The following is a 20607-nucleotide window of genomic DNA, read 5'->3' as shown; positions in this document are numbered from 1 at the left end:
GAACAAATTTTTTGCAACATATAATGCAAGGAACAAATTATTCGCTGGAGCAGCAAATTTTAGTGTTTACACAGAGACAGCAAGAATTTTGCAATTTTAACTAACGGTTCTGCAACATTGGGAGGCTCTGCCCTGTGATACGCTTGCAAAACCAATTTTTGCAAGCGTAGTCTCTGTAGTCACATGAAAATTTCCTGCTTCTGCGAGTTGTTTTTTTTTTCGTCCGAAATAAATTAAAATATGCACAAGGCCAAGTATGACCTCGGGCTGACCGTTTACTAGTGGCATTTGTATCGAGACCGTCTCGGATTAATAACTTTCAAATACATTTCCTTAATTGCGCATACCTACTCTTTCTTACACTAAGACACAAAGCCTCGTAATTGGGCTACACCTTCTGTAGAAGATTAACCAACACCTTAGCAAAAATATAGCAATAGTGACGTGTATAAATGAGATAATAATTTATTTCTATAATACATGTTAATGGACGTTTCCACATGAAAACATTAACGAACGAAAACTTAGTCGTCTTGTCTTTTGCGGAATTTTACACTGCGTTTTGGTAAATCAAAGAGCGATAACTTTCCAACTACAAACTTATCTTACGCGGAAAATTGTATCACTGACAAGGCAATTCTTTGGAATACGCACCGCTTATGAGCGTGTATTATTTTTTTTTTTTTTTTCTTTACTTCGTAAGTTCAGAAACGCCAAACGGTCGAGCCGTTTACCTAAAAATTCAATATTTATTAGAAAAGATATCGATTTTTTGATAATAATAATTTTGTTCAGTAATTTCTATGAAAGTTGCATGTGCTGGAATCAGAGGGCCGTATAACAGACGTCGTTTTATCAATCTAGTCATCTGAACCTGATTATCCGTTAAATCACCAACTGACCCGGCAGTACCACAGATGATGCGTGAAAAGTCCCTTCGGACTCATTGCCGATTATGAATAATTTATTGTCGCCAGCTTATTTCAAACAGGGTGTGTCAAATGGAATTAAGCAGCATAATTCATTTGTTCAAATCTCAGATACCCATTTTTTGATATTCTAACAGAGTCAGCAACTTCCCGGGTTAACGTAAAGTTTATAAAAACTGTTTTTTGCTCGTGGGATGGATAATTTTTTCACGATTTGATTTTCGAGCGACTCCGAAAAATGTGAAGAATACAATTCATCTTCTCAAGCAATTGACTAAAGGGGCAGGAGCGTTGCTCGAAGTATCGAAAGGTTTGGTAAAGTTTTACCAAAGTCGAAAGTACAAAGTTTTTGTCCGTTCGCGTTTTCTACGCGGGCCGATGCATAGACGAATATTACTGGATATAAATATATACATATAAAAAGTGTGAAACGCAAAATTCAAAATTACATAGACATATCTTACAGCAGGCACATATTATTACACCAACTCATGTTTCGGGCGTGAAAACCACATATTGCAGCTTCAAATCACGTTACATGTAAACGAATTCAATTCTTTACTCTTATTTATCGATTTATGCAAAGAGCATACGTCATTCACAACTAACGCCGCTTATTCTAGCGCAAGGCATAAAGAATGAATCTTGCCGGCTACATTTCAAACAAACTCCAAACGTGCAGAGATTCATACATTTCGCAAAAAAAAAAAAAAAAAGTTACTCCGTACTTATTAAATAACGTCTTTTGTGTGTGTTTGTGTTTTTGTACGCGTGTGTGTTTTTCCGATTCTTTCCTTCTCTTTGACTTTCTGCTACATCGAGACGTTTGATATCGAATCGCACATTCTTGCTTGACTATACATATACGCAGGTACATTCTTCTAGACGGGTGTTGATACTCTAAGAGACTACCGTAAGCGACATCAAATATGTATTGATGTCCGCGTCTTTACGCGAGAGAAATGTGATTATTTATCTGACATTATTTATATTAATCACATGTCTTGTTTGGTTATTGTATATGATCGGCATAGTTATCATTATCACTTACCCCCATTAAATTGCATTCAATTGCTATTACGAATAATTTTATCGTTTGAAAAAGCGGTGCCGTGCACATCGCGTGCCGACTAACTTCGCTAAAATTAATTTAACGTCTGTGACGGTGATATATTCAGGTTAAAAAATCCATGGTCCGACTCTCACTCGTCGTGTTGAGAATATTCTAGTTCCACTATGTTCTCCTGTAGGATTGCTTGATAATCAACGATATGGTGTAGGTTACTGGCGGAGCATGCCATAAATTATTTCGATTCGACGGCTGAAATTTCTTCCTTGACTTCTCATCAATTATATATCCATACTACATCCTGATTAAAACAAAAAAATATCGCCTGGACTGCCGAAACGATGATTTTCGACTGCTAAGCGCATAGATGTTACCGAATTTTTTTTCTAAGATTCTACTTAACGGCCATTCATTTCATACGACCGATTACTAATTTTAGCCGCCAATAGTTTTCGGCGTTCCTAAGGAATTGAAATTGATTTAACAATCGCATGATTAAAAGAGCAAAGATACAACCAATTGATAATCGAAACTTTTCAAGCACGATTTCAATTCTAACTTGTTCGACGAGGCGGTCAAAATATGAGTTATACATAGAAAACGGAAGAAATAGCGACTTGGGGTGTAATTTCACCAACTTGGAATCAGCCATTCCGCCATTCAATTCCTTGCAATGAAATATCGACGATAACCTCAATACCCTTACAAATTTGAATGAAAGTAAAAAATGAGTGCGTCGAATTCACCGAGGAGTTGTCTACCCACCGTATCTGCGACGCTATAAGAAAAGTACATTAATGCCTAGGCTATAGACTAGCTTTCCAGCCTTGGGACTCAGCTCGTGGCTGATCGAAGCAACTCAACGCGAAACGTCTACTTCGAAAAGTAGTACTACGTAGGTGAAAAGATATAAGCCTAAACGAGAGTTCCGCAGGATCGGTGATCCAGGGATATATCAAGCATCCAAGTAGAAGATGGCATTTAACAAACGACTGCCTCTGATATGGGGTTCTCCGTGATGTGAATCGTTGCCGATAGCCACTCGGACTTTTGATTGCAGATCTCCAGGTAGAGTGACGCCAATCGGTAGTCGGAAATCTTCGTTGGCGACAGAGGAGCCACTGTAAAATAGTTAAAAATTTCACAATAAATAACCAGTTCACTGATAAAGCTAATGTTTCAAAAAGAAGTCGAATTGTGGATTTTTTCCAGCAAGCACTGATTCAGCATCTAGCGATGATTACTGATTAGGCGATGACTTTTTTTAGTTTTCTACAAAGCAACCGACAGTGTAAATTCTTCTCTCCGTTTCATACCGTCAGCGTCGCAGTAATCGGTCGGATGTTTTGTAAAGTTTCAGAGACATCTCTTTGAAATTACTTCTTCGAAAATTATCGGAAACGGTTGACTTGACCGGTTTGCTAATTTAACAGGATATACCACTTGGGAAGGAATGCCCAGCAACAGTCATCGATCTTTTCCTCACCTCGGTATTGAACATGTCACTAACTGTTCCATGCAATATGCCTATACGTTAATTACATACGTCAGTATCTACTACCTCAAGTGTGAGTATTGAAAAACGGTAAAATACACGCCCTTTGGTGGAACAGTTGCAGCAAGCGGGAATAGTTTGTTAATCGCAATATATTGCAAACGAATTTGATGCTCTGAGGAAAATATTTTCTTCGTTTACGTTGGAGATTGGCGGGCATGATCCGCGGATACCCGCGAGACATCGCGTAGAGATTCCCTGTTCAACTTATACTGTATTTCATTTGCTCTTTCGTCATCACTATAATTGAAAAATCAAGAAGCGACATGCAAATAAAATATAACATTACGTGTAGGTGAACTGTTGTGAGTACAAACAAAGGGGGCAGTGATTTCGTGAGTGCTACTCTACTCGGTGCACCGAAATTACGTTCTTTCGAACAATTTTGATTCGTTATGATCCTACCGCGACAAGTTAGCACCGCTGGAACAGAATAATGTTTTGATACATAATCAAGTACACGGGTTTTTCAAAGGTTGGAAAGAAAGGGTTCGGTGAAGCAGTTTTTAAAATGTAACAATGCGCGTGCCTGCCATGTTTACGACCCATAACTCGATCATTAGCGGTGCTCGGACCGCGAAAATAATCGAAAGCCACCCAACGATCGATCGCAATCGGATCAGTATGATAGCATGAAGATTATTTCAACTGTCAACCTTCACCTTCGCCCAATGATACTCAGGAATATGTGATGCCAGATGCGAATAAATCTCAAATTTTGTATTGATGAGGATGATAAAATTTCAGCATCGACAATAATCGAGTGTTAAAAAATTTCTTAATTTTGGCGCACAAACTTGGTTTTGGTGGTGAATATTTCTAAGTGAGATTAAAACAATTAATTGATCCAAATCAAACGCAATGTGACACAGATGCCTTTTCTACTAGGTTCGTATTATAAAACTGATATTCACTTTCGTCTATCATATGCTTTTTCTGGGTGCAGCACTCAGTTGACATTGATAATCTGAACGTGCACGGTATAACCAATACAGTCAAAGAATTTGTTCCAACGTTGAATCGTGATTTAAATTTTTTTTCTTGTAGGAACTATCAGTCGTACGACAGTACGTATGGAAAATTAGTTACGCACGATGTTCAACCCAGCTGTTACGCAGCACTGAAATTGTTGGCAGACTGAGGGAGTGCACCAAATATTAGGTATGTTAGAGAATTAAATGTCAGGCAAGCGTTGGTATGTTAAGAATAAGTTTTTTCTGCAGTATATTTACCCCGACCAGCTACACTCTAGTTAGTTTTCAACTGTGACGATTTGACTTACATATGCATATAAGTATAAGGTAGCACTCTAATTTTGAGGGTGACTTACTCAACATTTAGATGGGGCCTAATTGACTGGCGAAACACTTGACTCCTCGTGGCCTCAATTCCTAATTACAATTACCTTCGAGTGATGTCGACGTCACAAGCTTCCGCGGGGCTTTCACCACTAAAACGTATAAAAATAAAAGTTTTATAACAAAATGCCTACTGAGACTGAAAACCTTGTGCTAGTGCCAAGGTGAAAGTAAAATATTTACATTGTATGTGAATTAATTAAACTATTCTATGAGTCCGATAAATTGGAACGATAGGCTTTGAAGCTCAAGAGCTCGATGCACTCAATGATCTTAGATTATGTAGCAAAAAACCTTCAAGTCCGGAGGTCTCTATGTCCATTGGCCTAAAGCCGATCGTACTGGAAAATATAAAAACAAAGATCACAGTGAGAGCTTTTCAAGAAATATCCTTTACATTAAAACGAGAAGAAAACTACACTTGAATTACGATATTCAACTTCCCTTTAACGATATCAATGCCTTGGAATATTCACGATAAATGGTGCGTGTAATGGGACTGTATTCTACCATGTATTAGATATTCGTAATTCCTCGAGTGTATCGTGTGTTTTCCATTGAGCTGTTGATTGAGCTTCAAAGTCATTGGTTTCAGTTTTTCGGTAAGGTAGCGGTATACTGAATACATAGGTATGTAAGATCCGAGAGACAAGCTGATGATAAAAAGAAAGTAGAAAAATGCAATAACGTAGCAGGATGTACTATACAATAAATCCTAGATAAAGCTCTGTGAAGTGAGTGTAAGGGATGGTCTTTTACCAATTTTCTACGCATTGAGGTTCTTAAGGTAAGTCCTATGCCAGACGCGGCCAAAGATGAAACGGCATTTCATTGACAAAAAGCTCGCGCGAGTGCTCAGGGTGCGAATGAAAATGACGAATATGTATACAATTGGGTTGAGTGCATTGAAAAATTATTTCGTTTACGGCTGTCAGATCTCTTGTGAAAGTAACGATGCTGGAGCAGGTTGTTTGATAGAGGAAGAAAAAAGAAAGAAATTTTTAATAATAAGAGACGTGCTATCTAAAAGCGCGGTCACTGAACGTGAGATACGGATGGATTATTATACCTAGTACGAATTGACACAATGCAAGGAATGCTAACATTAAAAAGCTAAAAGGTACGTGACTACATCGAAAATTTGAACAACAGAGAATACATACCACACGAGACTCCGAGGCGCGTGGGAAATAAATGCTCAAGTTGGTAAACAAGATTTTGACAAAATTATTGGTGATAGACTCATATAGTGATCAGTCAATGTGATTTTCGTAATATTATTTTATTTATCAAGTTAAATGAAAGCTGTTCAACGATAGTTATACATAGTTACCCAAGCTGGGGGTGGATCTCGGAGTCATAAGGCATTTCATTCTGCCAACCAACATGCGCATTATACTCTCTTTCTTAAATATAAATCCTTGCGAATAAACTGTGTGGGGACTGGAAATGAGTGAACGAATGCACGAATTATAAAATAAATGTATCAACAGTTCGTTGTATGCTTTAAGGCAGACAGCACAACCGCTGCACCGAAGGTCACACTGATAACATTAATAGGTAAAAGGAAAATAGTGACAACAGAGCAGGAACAGGAAGGAAGTGGTAAAAAGGAACAAAGAAATTTGTCGACTTGATTGAAGACGAGATATCAAAACAGCGATGCAATGAAAAATTAACAAGTAGGGTAACACGTCGCGAAAATAAGTAAGAGTATCAACTAAAAACAGTATTATGTCCGGCAATAGTGTTAACAGGTATACGTAGGCGTGACTGAACGAAAGAGAAAAGAGTAATAACAAGATTCGGAATGACGGAGAAAAAAAATTTGAAATGGATACATCGTGGTTTCTTTAATGCATCTGCAAAGAAAGGCGAACAAACTTTGCCTAGACACTGAAAACGGACATTTTAGCTGACAGCAATTTTTCACAATTTAGATACAAATTACGACGCTTTAGAATATTTGTTTCGTCACTTGTGTAGTTTATTATTTATTATATTTTTTGAAAAACTAAATATTGCCGTCGCAAATGTTTTCAACTATCGTTTCGTAATAATGAGAATTGTCGGAAAATGGCGGCCCATTGTGAATTCAAATTAGATGACAAAGTATAATTTTTCTACTCGATTTAGACGTAGAACGCAGAGAATTGGTGGAGTCGAGTTAAAATTAGGAAGTTTGAGGGTAGTTGTGATTTTTAATCCCCAGCTGAAAATATTCGCCACATTTTCACTCTTTTTATTTTCAAGGACCGTCCCTTGAGCTACTAATATTTGGAGCTGCGAATTCATTTTTGTAACATTGCTCTGCGCTTACGCCCAATAGAGAAATTTTAAAGTTTCGAAAATATTGGCCATGATGAGGGTGGAGGATGTAGGGAGAGAGACATTTAACAATAACAGAATTTAGAGAGAGAGAGAGAGCGAGAGAGAGAGAGAGAGAGAGAGAAAGAAGGCAAAAACCTCGTCAGTATCGATATAATGTAGAGTTTCATTCAGGAAACGACCACTGGTGTGGCAAACGATCAAATATTGCGAACCCCTTAAAACGCTAAAACCCATCCCCATGAAAAATCAGTTGTTCGTAGTTGGGTGAGTAGTGTGTAGCGAAAATGGATGTAAACTAGAAACATTACGCTTAACAATTATACAGGTATCATAAAAGCAGTTCAAGTAATACGATGGCCGTGTGCTACTAACACACGTGTGTCCCGACGTATTCCTGAATCGACATAATACTCCTATAACTACATAATAAACTCTCTATTTTAATAACACGCTCGCAAGGTGAAATTTCGGCTCATTTAACTTATTTTAATCAGACTGTGATGCTTAACACAATATTTGATAATTTGGTATAACAAAGCGTTGTGTATACTGTGAGAAGTGCGAGTGTGTTTTCTGTGACCAAAAAAGCTTAACGCAATAACGAGCTCTGTTGGGTAGCGATGAATAATATAGTGCCAATAAACTCCCTCATTCACTAACAATATGTTAATTTTATACATCAGGCTTACGTGGTAATAGTTGTAAGCAGTAGTACGACGAATCATTAGGTGGTCTCGTTATGATATTCATTACGTTTCCGAATAACATTCTATTGGTTCTCCGTGTAATCTGAAAATCTCTACAGTAAAGCGTACTTCTTCATCTAAGGTGTGAAAAATCACTCTTCCTCTACGGCAAGCATTATTACGCGATTCTTCACTATTTGCTAGAGACAGAATATTTTCAGATTACACAGTGTCTCCGAATTGAACATTTTCATAATTTCGTTAACGGCAATATAGTTATAACAACAATAATAAAAATGATAATTATCGCAATAATCATAATAATCAACTGGTTCATCAGCAGTACTGCTGCATAATAACACTTCCATACTCCGCTGTGATTAAAACTATGCACGGGTAATACGGTTGCCACTGAAGGAAACTTGAATATATTCAGTTTCAACGGAACAATCAATTGGGTTTGCAATATCCCCTCCATATTTATAAGAGTTTTTCTAAACTCTGCGTAGCCATCTTACATGCATTGAACTGAGAAATTCAGTTCTAAGAAACCCTCAAACACACCTTTATACAAAGCTAAGATAAGATATAACCATACGAACGTTGATTTTCCAATGCTTGGTGTCGCGTCGTAATCTCTGCATTTTGCAATTCATCAATAGTAATTGAAAGTGAACACTGACAATGCTGGAATGAACTGGCATGCAAGAGTGGTAAAAAAATTTGCATGACTAATTTCATCCCTGAAAAATTTAGCCTCAATTCCTGTCGAGGATTGAACTTGAATGATTTAGTTACGTTTGTCTTACATTAGCCTCATGATAAACACTTGATGTTGCGCTAAGTTCAGTTATGCACATTGAGTGAAACTGGACGGTAAGACGGCCACGCAGCATCTAGCCAAACCGCTAGTAATTGCCCCACACATTAGGTTAACTAGCGCCTTGCTCTCATAATACAGGGTATTTCAGAATAATGACATCAAATTGAAGAAGGTTATAGAGGTCGCCAGGATGAGAAATCGTTGGTCAACAACCCATGTTCGATGCGGTCTCATTTCAGTCGCACATATCGTCCATCGAGGCATGCAGGTACGTTTTGCAGCCACGCTCCGCACTATTTGCACGACAATTCCGTTTGTTCGACGGAAACAGGGATGACATCTATTCGGAAATCTTTTATGGTAACTCACGCAGCTGCTCTCAAATTATACCGAACTTCTCCGTACACCAAATGTATATCGGCGAGCTGTGCAAAAGTAGATTCGCCGTGTTCACGTGCAGGGGTCACAGCTGAAAAACGTGTGGCCCGATGTCGCGTGAATCGCATACATGCAAGCCTCAGTCCGCTCTACCCTTTTGATGGCCTGTACCGCCGGAATGATGGGATTGTACCGACTATGGGTTGCTTATCGAAAACTTCTAGTCTTGGAAACCTCTACAACCTACTCCTGAGGTTTGATAATATTATTCTGATACACTCCGTACATCAAAACTTTGGGTAGATTAACTTTGATTTAAACGTTACGTTGCTGCTGGCAGAGATGTAGCGGTTTCAAGCTCACTTACCGTATCCTTCGCCCTGAAGGAATAGTCGGAAAGCTTCGCTAACTTTGCCCGGCTGTTCTTCGAGCACCATTCCGCAATCGGAGATCTAGTTTGAGAGGAAAAGAATATCGATGAATAATTGGAATGTGCTAATTGGTTTTTACGGGAATAATCCTCTCTCACTTGAAAGAGTAACAATTGTACATGTGCGCCAGTAATCATATACTCGGTCCATATCTTGGGATGGATATGGGGATGTCCGATAAAATTTACAAAAGATGGACCGCACGGTTCGTAATACCTCGGATAGCGCAACGATCATTTCAGAGTAGCGTAAACTTCGTGAGCCTACCTTCATCCAGGAGCTGTTGGTCGGATCTAGACGACCGTTTAACGTCACGGTATCTTCGACATGCGGGCTCAGCGAACCAGTGATGTTGATTACGGGGACTCCCAGAGTCAAACCCTCCTTCTTGCGGGTAGGATCCAACTCGCGGACGATGTTTAGGTCCGTGCGACGAACATAGCTGTCGATGAAAAGGGCCAGATTTGTTGGGTTCACTCGTCGCTCGAAGTAACTCTTGTATACTTGGACCAAGTCATGATTGCGCTCCTCGGTACCCTGCAGCGGCCAAGAAGACAACAAATGAATATTTTTCAATACGAAGATATTAAAATCAGTCGATTGAGCCGACTTATCGAGGAGTGAAACCCTCTCCAATGGGTTGGATTACCGCGTATACTCGATGACGAGATGATTTATCCGCGCATGAGATTCGTTACAATGGTGAGCGAACGAATAGCGTAACGGAACTCCGGAAGTACATCGAGGATGTCAATGACTTGCCAGATCGATAACCTTACCCTTCCGAAGTGGTGCCACATGAGGTAATCCAGGACACCCTGTGTCATTCCCTGAGACCGGAGGTGACGGACATTCAATTTTTGGTAACCCCACTCAATCCAACCAGCCTGCGTGGAGACGCAATTGATGAGGCACAGTGCGTTAACTTTTTCTGGATGAACTAGGGCAAATCGGGAGAGTATATTGGCCCCAGCACCAACTCCGAAGCCGATCACAGACTTGAGACCAAAATGACCGAGGACAAACTGCAGCTGTTCGGCGAGCTCATCCATAGACGGATAAGTGTAGCTGCAATGAATAAGAGAGGGCTAATTAGATATCCCTAGAGGATATTTCGCCTTCGTTACACCTAAATCATGTTCTCCAATTTCCTGATGTATGATTCAAGTTGTTTGTAGTACTATTCCAGGTGAATTCTTACAATTTACCCCTTGGGTTGTTATTAGAATGCTTTCAGGAGATAGTTTTCCTTACCTAGTCAATATTTCAGCGCATGTCTCGGTAAGTAAGAATAAAATTAGTCACGCCGAAAAATTGTTTTTTTTTTTTTTAAATTGTGATTTAACAAGAGAGTATCGATTGCGACCTTTTGAAATGCACTCTCTTTCCGAAAATAAAACGGAATGCATTTTTCTGAAAAAAGTATGAGTATAAGAAAATTCTGGAAAACAGCGTCTTTGTGAAAATTCTGGCTTCTGGTGAGAATCTGAAAGGTTACTTGAACTATAGTAGTATATTATGTACAGAAAAATTACGTGAAATGAAAAGGACACGAGGATCATTACCTAGCTGAATGGAGAAGAAATGATTGTATTATACAACGTGTATGGACACAATCCCGGGAGAATGACAAAGTATACAAAAGGTGTTAAAGTTAATCCAGTATAGCGACTTTTGGTAAGTGTCAACGAATCTGCACACGAAGTTGATGATACACAATTATACAGATTGGAATCGAAAATCACATACTCGCAATCCATCCTGAGCTATTTTCAAAACAAGAGTATGTTTCACAATATGTATCTGGACATGGATGCGAAGTGAGTAAAGAATAAAAAGGTTGCTTACTTTTCCGGTAACGTAGGGGCACCTTCCTCCTGTCCTGGGGCATTCACATGGTAAACACAAAAGTTCTCCAGAAGAATACGCATGTCGATGTAATTGAAAAATGCTTGGAAACTCGAGATATCTGGAAATCAATTATGCATTTCACAATGGAAATCAATTTTGCACGGTTATTGTTGTTATCTTTTTTGTTTTTCATCCACCACCTGATACGGTTAACTCGCGGTCAGTAATAAAAATAATCTAGTCGGGTATAGGATGATATCAGCAACTTACAATTAAGGCCCAAGTCGTGATACGTTAAAATTGCAGGTTTTCCCTGATTTCCGTGAATGGCAACCAATAGCGTCCCCTTGTCCGTTTCAACCCGCTCCTCCCGAACCAGCTTCTCGTCCCGGGTGGGATATCTCAATTCTGGGAACTGGAGCTGGATGTTTTTCAATTCAATGTCGTCCATACTGTCTGAAGGCATGGTGCTGTGTCATAAAAAATCACGCTATATTTATGCTGGTGTGTAAGAAATGGACTGACATACTAGCTATACCGATGCAAACGCGTTACATCAAACAAGGTGAGGAATTCATCAGACGGTCAAATAAGTTAACGTGTATCATATGCGAAATGAACTATGAGTAGAATTGACTCTGGGGTCTTGCCCTGTATAAATGATTTGGAAAACTTAGATACACAGAAGATGAACGATGACTTGCAAATGGTACACATAAACCAAAAAGATGAAATTTAATATAATATACATGGGCAATGTCTACACAACTTGACATTTTTAAGTTTCGTATTGATCTAAATGCCACGCCCGGATGGGCCGAGTACGACTTCTCGGTTAAAGGTTTCCTCCCATGTATTCCTGTCGTACCTTCATCCGCTAGGGAAGTTCGCCTATCTTTAGGCTGTGTAAATGCTCACACAACCACGAAAATCACGTCGTTCGATCGTATACGCATTATAGGTCATCTTTATAGCAGCGTTGTTCACTACAGTTACACACGAAGCGCCGACGAGTGCATACCCTTATAGAATCACAAATACGTAGACACCCAGCTTGTGTAGGTACGCACGTAGCGTTGGTAACTGACATGGCCTTACATCACACAGTAGTACTCGGAGTCACTGGTGCCAACCAGGTTCTCCACATTCAGTATTTGATGGAATTCAATAATTGAGAACAAATTCACCACACTGTTAGAGATTATTGGATTAATCACTGGGTAAATGTCGCACAGAGAAATGAAATTAAGTTGAACCCTTTGTTTTTATCTGCTATTCACGGAGGATTTGCTACAATTGTACAACGTATAAGTTGAACATATCAGCTCAGAAGAAGAGTTAAGGATACGTAAGGTAAACTTAAGTACAATGTATCGAGCCATGTTGTATAATGTCCGGAATTGGCTAATTGAAGTGACAATGAGTCAGAAGATTTGCGTTTGCCTATCTAAGGGGTAACTAAAATTTAGAAGTGACACGGCTGGAGCCATTCTTGAAAATTGTACGTACCAATTTTCCCATTAACGGATTAACGTTCAGTAGTAATATGTCCATTTTCTTATATTTCCCAGTGTTATTTTGAATATCTCATGTGCTCTTAAACTGTACAGAAGATCACCTGAAGCTAACTGTTAAATATTACGGCTATATCTGAGAGAAATAGTCCACATAACATCAATCGCACCACGGGGCCCTGTCATCAGAGCTACTGTTTGCAATTGATGAGTGTTCTCAAGATGAAAAAAAAAAAATGCACGGTAATACATTATGTTTGACTTATATAAGTCAATTGATCAAATCCTGATTCCTTCGAATCACCTCAAAGAGTGGGTCGGGTATGATCATATGGCTAGTAGTAGACTATGGTACGTGAGTTGGGTTTCTTCCATTTCAAACTGTCTAGTGTCCTTGACTATACATGTGAGAAAACTTGTGGACGATACGGAAGTGTAAACAGAACATAAAAAATCATTCTAGAATACGAATTATTGTACTCCATCAACATTCAGCAAACAAGATTTTTACCGTCCAGCTCAAGGCATGCTGGAGACTTAGACCTCGTTTCAGTGGCCGATCATTGATCTGCAGAGTTTGTGGTTATCACAAATAAAAGAAAGGGTAATAGGTGGGGGCTTGCTGCAGGTACGGGGCAACTCGAGTGCCCAACATGCATGTGGACAGACGCGACTGTCGCGAGGCAACACTCGATATTCAGAAACTCGATACTTGATCAGAAAATGTTTCTCGACTGAGTGAGGTCAGCACAAGAAACTGAGGAGTAATTTTTAGTCAAACATTGAAAACCACAAAACTCTGATCTCCATAAAAATATTGACGGATTGCCGCAGTGACAACACCAATACAGCTATTATTCGTTTAATTATTATTCGGATATTATATGAATAATTAGAATAATAAAAATAGTATAGAGTGGTGAATGTCATTGTATTGCGTATTTCATCAATCTAAATATCAATCAGCTACCATGCTTCAATGGTCGACAAAGCGTGGTACGAAATATCTATTAAACGCATTACAAATGTTACCTGAATACATGTTGGCATGGTTTCCCGAACTGTAGCTTCACGAGACCTTAAATCTGTTAAATTACCAAATTACAGAGTGTCGCTATGGTGGCTACTTCTCGTAAGACTTAACACGACGCAATAAGCCATTGCTCTGGTTGTGGGTTTGGCCGTTTGACAATTACATACGAGCTCGTTCTACATACTTCTGCTTAGTGTCCATAACTTACCCTAATTATACAGTTAATCTAGTATTCAGTACCCTGCTGCTCTGGCAACTAAAATGCACATTTACATACCCCCTCTCCTGAAACATCGCAAGTATTTTCTTCCTGCGATAACAGTGTGCGACTCATGCGGTTCCAGAAGGAACAAGCTGCTAATACAAAAACTTGCAATTCGCGTGTCCATTGGAAATCGATATAATTGCCATACGAGTCTGTTTTCATAGAAGACAACGCGATGAGGATTTCACGAATAGTACTGAAATTTTTATTCAATGTTTAGTTTTCTTTTTTTTGAAACTAGAAAAGTACGACCCGACAGAATAATTGGGACACTTATAACATAGAACGAAGTTGACAATGGTGCGACAGAAGAACAAACCTCGAACAAGTAACTATGATATTTCGGTGCTGATGGTTCACAGTACCTACGATGTTCCGAGAACCGGGATTTTTACTTTGAGTATTCGTTTCTTACTTAATCCTGTGTTATTAAATAATGAACCAAGAGCACCACCGGCTTCTTGAAGAAATGACGTGGAATATACGATATCAGAGAATGATTATTATCAATACGGCGACACACAAGTGAGCATTGCTTCGAAGGGTTAACGAATGGTTTACTCCATACATAACGTAGCCATGCCTATTAGCGAAAGCTGAGAGTAATATCAGCTTTAAAGCTCACCCACTCACAGAACGATTTGTGAGGATAGGTTTCTTTTCGAGCGAGTGATTAAATAAAATAAATTTCTATGTTTGGGAGAGCACCTGACGTACTTGGCCAATGCTATGCGAAGTTTAAATTGGCACTTCACCGTAATTATGTATTTGATATTGTCGAAGGCAAGGCCTTTTCTAGAGTGATGTTGTCTCATGTCTCTCCCGTAGGAACTGCCTGATGTGGTCAATGGATCGAACCACCGAAAAGGAGTAAGAGCAACATCTTGCGCCTGTAGCGCGAGGATGTTATATTACTATAGATAGTAAGTGGATGAAAATAGCGAAGCGTAGAAAATTGCGGTTAGTAAAATTTTTGGCGCAGTCAAGGTGAGTGAAAATTTGGATTGAACTGGAACTGGAACCTTGTCAAACCAATGACAGTGGCTTCAATTGCAAATTCCCCCTTTTTGCCCTTGCAGGATAGTTCACTAGCCATGTAAAGCGTCTCTCTCTCTCACCATGCAGTTGGAGACGACCGGAATGATAATCTGAGTACGAATTTTATCTAAATGAAAATGGCGTATGCAGCATTAGGGTTGCAAGGAAAAGCATCATCCTTCTAGTTAGTTTGAGATTTAGATTGATTTCATCGTATTCTAGCACAGCTGATAAACCCAACCCATAAAAGTTGCCGGTTGAAAAATTACCCAATACGCGCACGGCGTGCAAGGTTTTCGCGGTACTTCGTGAGAAACTTCCTTCACGGAATACCTAGCCCCAAAATGCAACGAAATTATCACGGAGAAACGATTAGGTGGTACATAACGCCGCTTGTGCAGCATTTTATTGCGGATGGTGAATCACTCTTTGAGGGAAAGGTGGCATTCTTTTGCAATGTCATCGAATTGTCCACCGTTGTATTTATCGCTGAACTCTACTAAATTTAGCAGTATACACTGGACATCTAAATTTTTGCGACGGGTGCATGCGAAACAATTAATAATCCAAGTACAACTGTTACATAAAAAAAATTTATAACAATACAATAACGGGGAGTAGAATCGCAACTCTACGTTATGCTAGTGATATGGATCGTAAAGATAAATATGAGATTCAGATCGAAACTTACCCCAGCAGAGCTGACTCTTCGGCACTTGCTGCGGCGGGCATCTTGTTTCTGTCCCTAAAACAAACATGGCGGCGAATAATCACACGACTGGCCCTATAGGCTTACGTATTCCGCCGATACGACAAGGCTTGTTAACTACTGTTAATCATTGGCAAGCATACGTTAACCGTTTAGCAATTGTGTACGCAGTTCAGCGTCACACATTGCAACAGCTATTGGAGAGCTTTTGGCGCAGCCCGGATTCATTGATTAAAATATTAGGTTCCATAGCACACAGTCGCCTCGTGCTGGGTGACCTGTTCCACATTTCAGGATCGATTCCTAGAGTTCTACGGAGCCCCGGTAAGTCACACTTATCTGGGAAAATTCGCAAGAGATCGCTGTTGAAGCGGTAAAAGCGGGAAGAAGAAAAAGAGCTTAGCCATCCTAGGCTGCGCCAAAATCTTCAGCAGTGACGTCATTCATCCGAAATACGACTTAGGATGAATTTTCCAAGTTCCTTTACATTCGGGTGTTTTGGGCGAGAGAGGATAAAATAAGAATCTGCGACGAAAAAAGATGTGCAACATATTTACACGTGACACACAGCAGCAAAGCGTCTCTGATGATAAGCACAAGAATCAGTGATTGGGTGTACAATATCGATCTACAAGTTTTGTCACATAAGTGGTGTAAGACTTACTTTGCTTGCGATTCGGACTTCCGCTCACAATCAGCTAGCGTCCGTCTTACCGCGCGGTCTGATCAATACAGGCTGGAGCCACCGGTCGCCAGTTCGCTAGTTTATCTTTGTACTTACGAGCCGAGAGTCGGAGTATTATTCTAACTACATCAACTTGATCGTCCCTATATCGATTTTCTGACGATGAGATAGGTAGAGAACTGAGCAAAGTTGGAGTCTCTACCCGGGATAATATCGGGTTTGGCCAACTATAAGCATTACGAGAGAAACAGACCCGGTACTAACAGTGCTGCAGAAGGCTGGAGCTGTGCCCCCCCTCCCCTGAAGGTACTAGATCCTTAGGATGGTTGTTGAAACGTACACTCATCCACGTATGTATTTACGCATGCAACAAAGTATACACATTTGGTATACCTAGCGATCCTTCGAAGACTCGTCGGCAGCAGCCTCAATCGACCAGCTGAACGCCATACGTACGTGTATCCTGATGGATATTCAAGAAACTTTATATGGTTTCACCGAGAAGTGGCAACAGTGCAATCGTCACCACCCTCGGCAGAGGTTTCTATGCGTGACTCGATACGCTGGGTTAGAAAAGCAACGAGCGACGGTCAACTCTGCGGAGGTTAATATCAGCATGAAATAACGAATTAAGCAGCAAACAAAAATCACGTATACCCCTTTGGCACCTATTCCCAAAGCCTAAAGCCAAAATCCCACTGCCATTGTTTTAAATGTATACATATGATACATTATATACATTTTCCCATCACTTCATTAAACGGCGATCGACTTACCTGGATACGATCGATACGCACTCCCTATGATCTTCGATAAGGGGATCCTTTTTCCTTATCTCGACCTTGGGCGAGGCAAAACTGAACGCCTTTTTGACACTCTCAAGAACGCTCTGGCCGGTGCTCTGTGTTTGGTCCACAACGGTTGTGCTTTTGTAGACGTCTTCGCCCAGGTCTCCTAACGACCTGTACGAAGCGCCTGTACCTGCCGGCATGGCAATCGGGCAGAGACTCTCCCTGAGGACCGCTGCCGACGGGCCCAGAGGTATTGTCCAGTGACGGGAGGGTTGCCGAAGAGTTTCCCGAATAGGCCGCGTGCAGACTGCTGCGAAGGCGTGCCCAAAGCGAGTATGCCAATTCGTACGTCAACAAGGCAAACAAACCAGACAAAACAATAATCAAAATCAAAACGGGACAGGTGACAGAGTCGACGCACAAGGCCGAAAGTACGCTGCCAACAACAATGGTTTGCCATGCAGAATCGTTGTTACCGTGACCCCCTCCTTTCAATGATCAATTCATCGTGATTTTACTGACCGAAACATAGACTTATTGGATTGAAAGGATGATTGGTGATTTAATAAAATACTGGAATAAACTGATAGTACCGTCTTGTTGGTGAAGAATAATACATCAGAGGATTTCCGCAATCGTTTGGTGCAACGTTACCGGGAAATTCCTGGCAAATTTCGGTGCGGTCTATGAGGGGCCGTACTCACAAGGCATTGACTTGATGGTTCTGATATTGTTCTGAAATTTCGTTACGATCTACACATTCCTTTTATCTATGGGCTGATTCACCTGCTACCCGGTTCTAACAATACAGGAATTAATCGTGGTTTTGATAGAAATTCAAAATTCGAGAAATTAATGCAGTCAAACCAAACCATACGTCATTGGCAGCGACTGTCAGCCTGTTCTCAACATGGGGAAAGGGATGGGATGCACGAGTGTATAAAACATAGCATGCGATAAACTCAAGACATCGAAAATCATGCGGTGGTTATGCATTCCAATAGGAAAATTGTGTGAGTGTAAGTTCTCTATATCATAACGGGCATTTGTTTGGAGCCTGCTCTGTTTCAGAACGTGAAAAAACTAAAATTAATGCCACACATCTTCTGTTTTGGCTAAAAGATTATCGCGCTTGTTTTCTTCTAATAATCAGAAGTACTGAAATGAGACATCAATCACCAGGATTAATATTCCAATGGAACTGAGCTGATCGTGAGTTATAAATGCAATGCCAAATGTACATGCATACAAAAGTATTCCTGCACTCTGTGACAATGCTAGGGTGAAGCGTAGTTTCACGTCTTACACCTGCTTTGCAAGTGATATCAATCTTAAGTTTCTCATTTGTCGAACCCCCTCACACCCACAAGAACGGCGGGCAACGTCATTTCCTGCGACTTACGTATATGCTGAGAATCTAGCTTGCATACCATGAACCGATGCTCACAAACACACAGACAGACACACACACACACACGCCTGCGTACACGAACGCAGTGAATCAATGTATTTTGACACCAAGTAAACACACGGATGTACACTTTGGCGTTTTATCATGAAACCTCGAGAGGATACGAAAATGTTTTTGTTATCAAAAACAAAATTTATCTCAAATAAGGTGATATTTAAAGATCGTAGCGTATTGAGCGTGAAAATCGTTTTCTTTGAATTTAAATCAGTAATAATACGTGTACGTAGTATAGTTTTGCCAAACAGCAGGCCAATATTTGTCATTCTTACTTCGATACAATGAGAAATATTACATCAAAATCTTTCATACCAAATGTCTTGTATAAGTAGAGACGTAATGAGTTGTCATTTAAAATTTGAGAACATTTTGTTTGTTGAAATCTCGAACCGGCTCAACGTTACGTGGTAGAGGTGTGAAAAGGTTATTCAATTTCACCCACATAGAATCATTATAGTATAAGCAATACGTAAGAAAAAACGAAAAACATGAGCTGATCATTGTCGTGTGTGGCATATATGCGCGTGCGTCCTTGTATGTGCTGGGACTGAGAAACAAAATCCTTCTGGACTATCCATCAGTTATTGATTTTCGAAAGTCATGTAACTTTGGTGGATCTAGTTGTGTATTACATGTCTTAACATTGGCTGGTTGTTGAACATGATATTCCAAAGAGTATACTACACGGCAATTACACAATCGTACAGCTAGTATTCACTAGTATAGTGCTTCATAGAATCAGCAAACGTCAATTGCGTGAATCGATATGTCAGTTTGTGAATCTATTGAGCCACGAGGAAGTGACAAATCGATTTTGTTTCCGTACTCTTTACTGGAGGTAATTCGGAACAACCCCGCTATTCAAGTATTGATTTTTCAAGGGAACGTAATATTCAGGCTAGTTGAGCGACCCTCTACTCTCTACCCCCTTACACCCCCACCCTCCCCACCCTGCCCCGCTGGGCTACCATTGCCATGACGAGTTTAAAACAAGCTGATGCTTCTAGCCAAAGATGTATTATGGACATTAATTATTTCAGCCTTGGAGCCAGACACCGGATGTTGCCTCGTGCGTTGCAGTAACAAATGGTCAATTTGGATCGTCACATATACATATATATGCATGTACATAATAGCGGATGGTTAACACGTATTCATTTGGTTAAATATTTACTTACCTTGGCGATGGATTACGAACTTTTACCGGGGATTGATGCACACCCGAAGAACCGAGAAACAACTGCAGCTTAACGAAGAGACCACCGCTGCTGTTTAAAAACCTTTGAAAACCGGAGTGATTTTCGTGGTGGAACGTACGTGATGGACTGATGCTTGTGCGCCAGTACTGAACTGCTCGGGGTTATCATTGGCCAGAAAATATTTCAGTGGTCAATGGGGGCTGCGCGGATAGACGTCCGCGCATTCCGCCGACGAATAAGAAGGACCGACGACGGTACAGGCGTCGGCATCTCGCGTAAGATTGTTCAAGCGCTGGTGAATGGCGACTTGAAAACGGTGCCTGGGCGACACATGGTACACCATGCCGTCTGCACCTGACCGACGGCTGCCAATGTTCACACTGCCACTCGACCTGGCGCATGCTTTACTCACGACGAATAAGATAAAATGGTAGGAGCTCGTGCCGATTGTAGCTAACGAGACGGTAAATGCACCGTTTGCTTTGACGTAGCTC

At 40.4% G+C, this 20607-nt stretch overlaps 1 protein-coding gene across 11 annotated transcripts; it reads right to left on the bottom strand.

Moving 5' to 3' along the window:
- Positions 1-445: 445 nt before the first annotated feature.
- LOC124405062 (protein NDRG3) lies at positions 446-20265 on the bottom strand. Of its 11 annotated transcripts, none has more exons than XM_046879636.1 (10): positions 20093-20265; positions 17432-17756; positions 15953-16006; positions 11682-11881; positions 11409-11529; positions 10340-10628; positions 9828-10097; positions 9497-9581; positions 4959-5003; positions 446-3119 (listed from the first exon to the last, which is right to left on the bottom strand). In XM_046879636.1, exons 2-10 carry the CDS (start codon positions 17644-17646, stop codon positions 2980-2982), a joined length of 1419 nt encoding a protein of 472 aa, XP_046735592.1. In that variant the 5' UTR covers positions 17647-17756; positions 20093-20265; the 3' UTR covers positions 446-2979. The 11 variants fall into 11 exon arrangements, 10 of the variants coding, with proteins under 10 accessions (XP_046735592.1, XP_046735594.1, XP_046735595.1 ...); XM_046879638.1 differs by having other exon boundaries at positions 17432-17753; XM_046879639.1 differs by having other exon boundaries at positions 20113-20262.
- Between the last annotated feature and the right edge of the window lie 342 nt (positions 20266-20607).

Source organism: Diprion similis, chromosome 4, assembly GCF_021155765.1.
Source record: "Diprion similis isolate iyDipSimi1 chromosome 4, iyDipSimi1.1, whole genome shotgun sequence".
NCBI classification, from domain to species: domain Eukaryota; kingdom Metazoa; phylum Arthropoda; class Insecta; order Hymenoptera; family Diprionidae; genus Diprion; species Diprion similis.
This window is presented reverse-complemented; position numbering and strand designations above follow the sequence as displayed.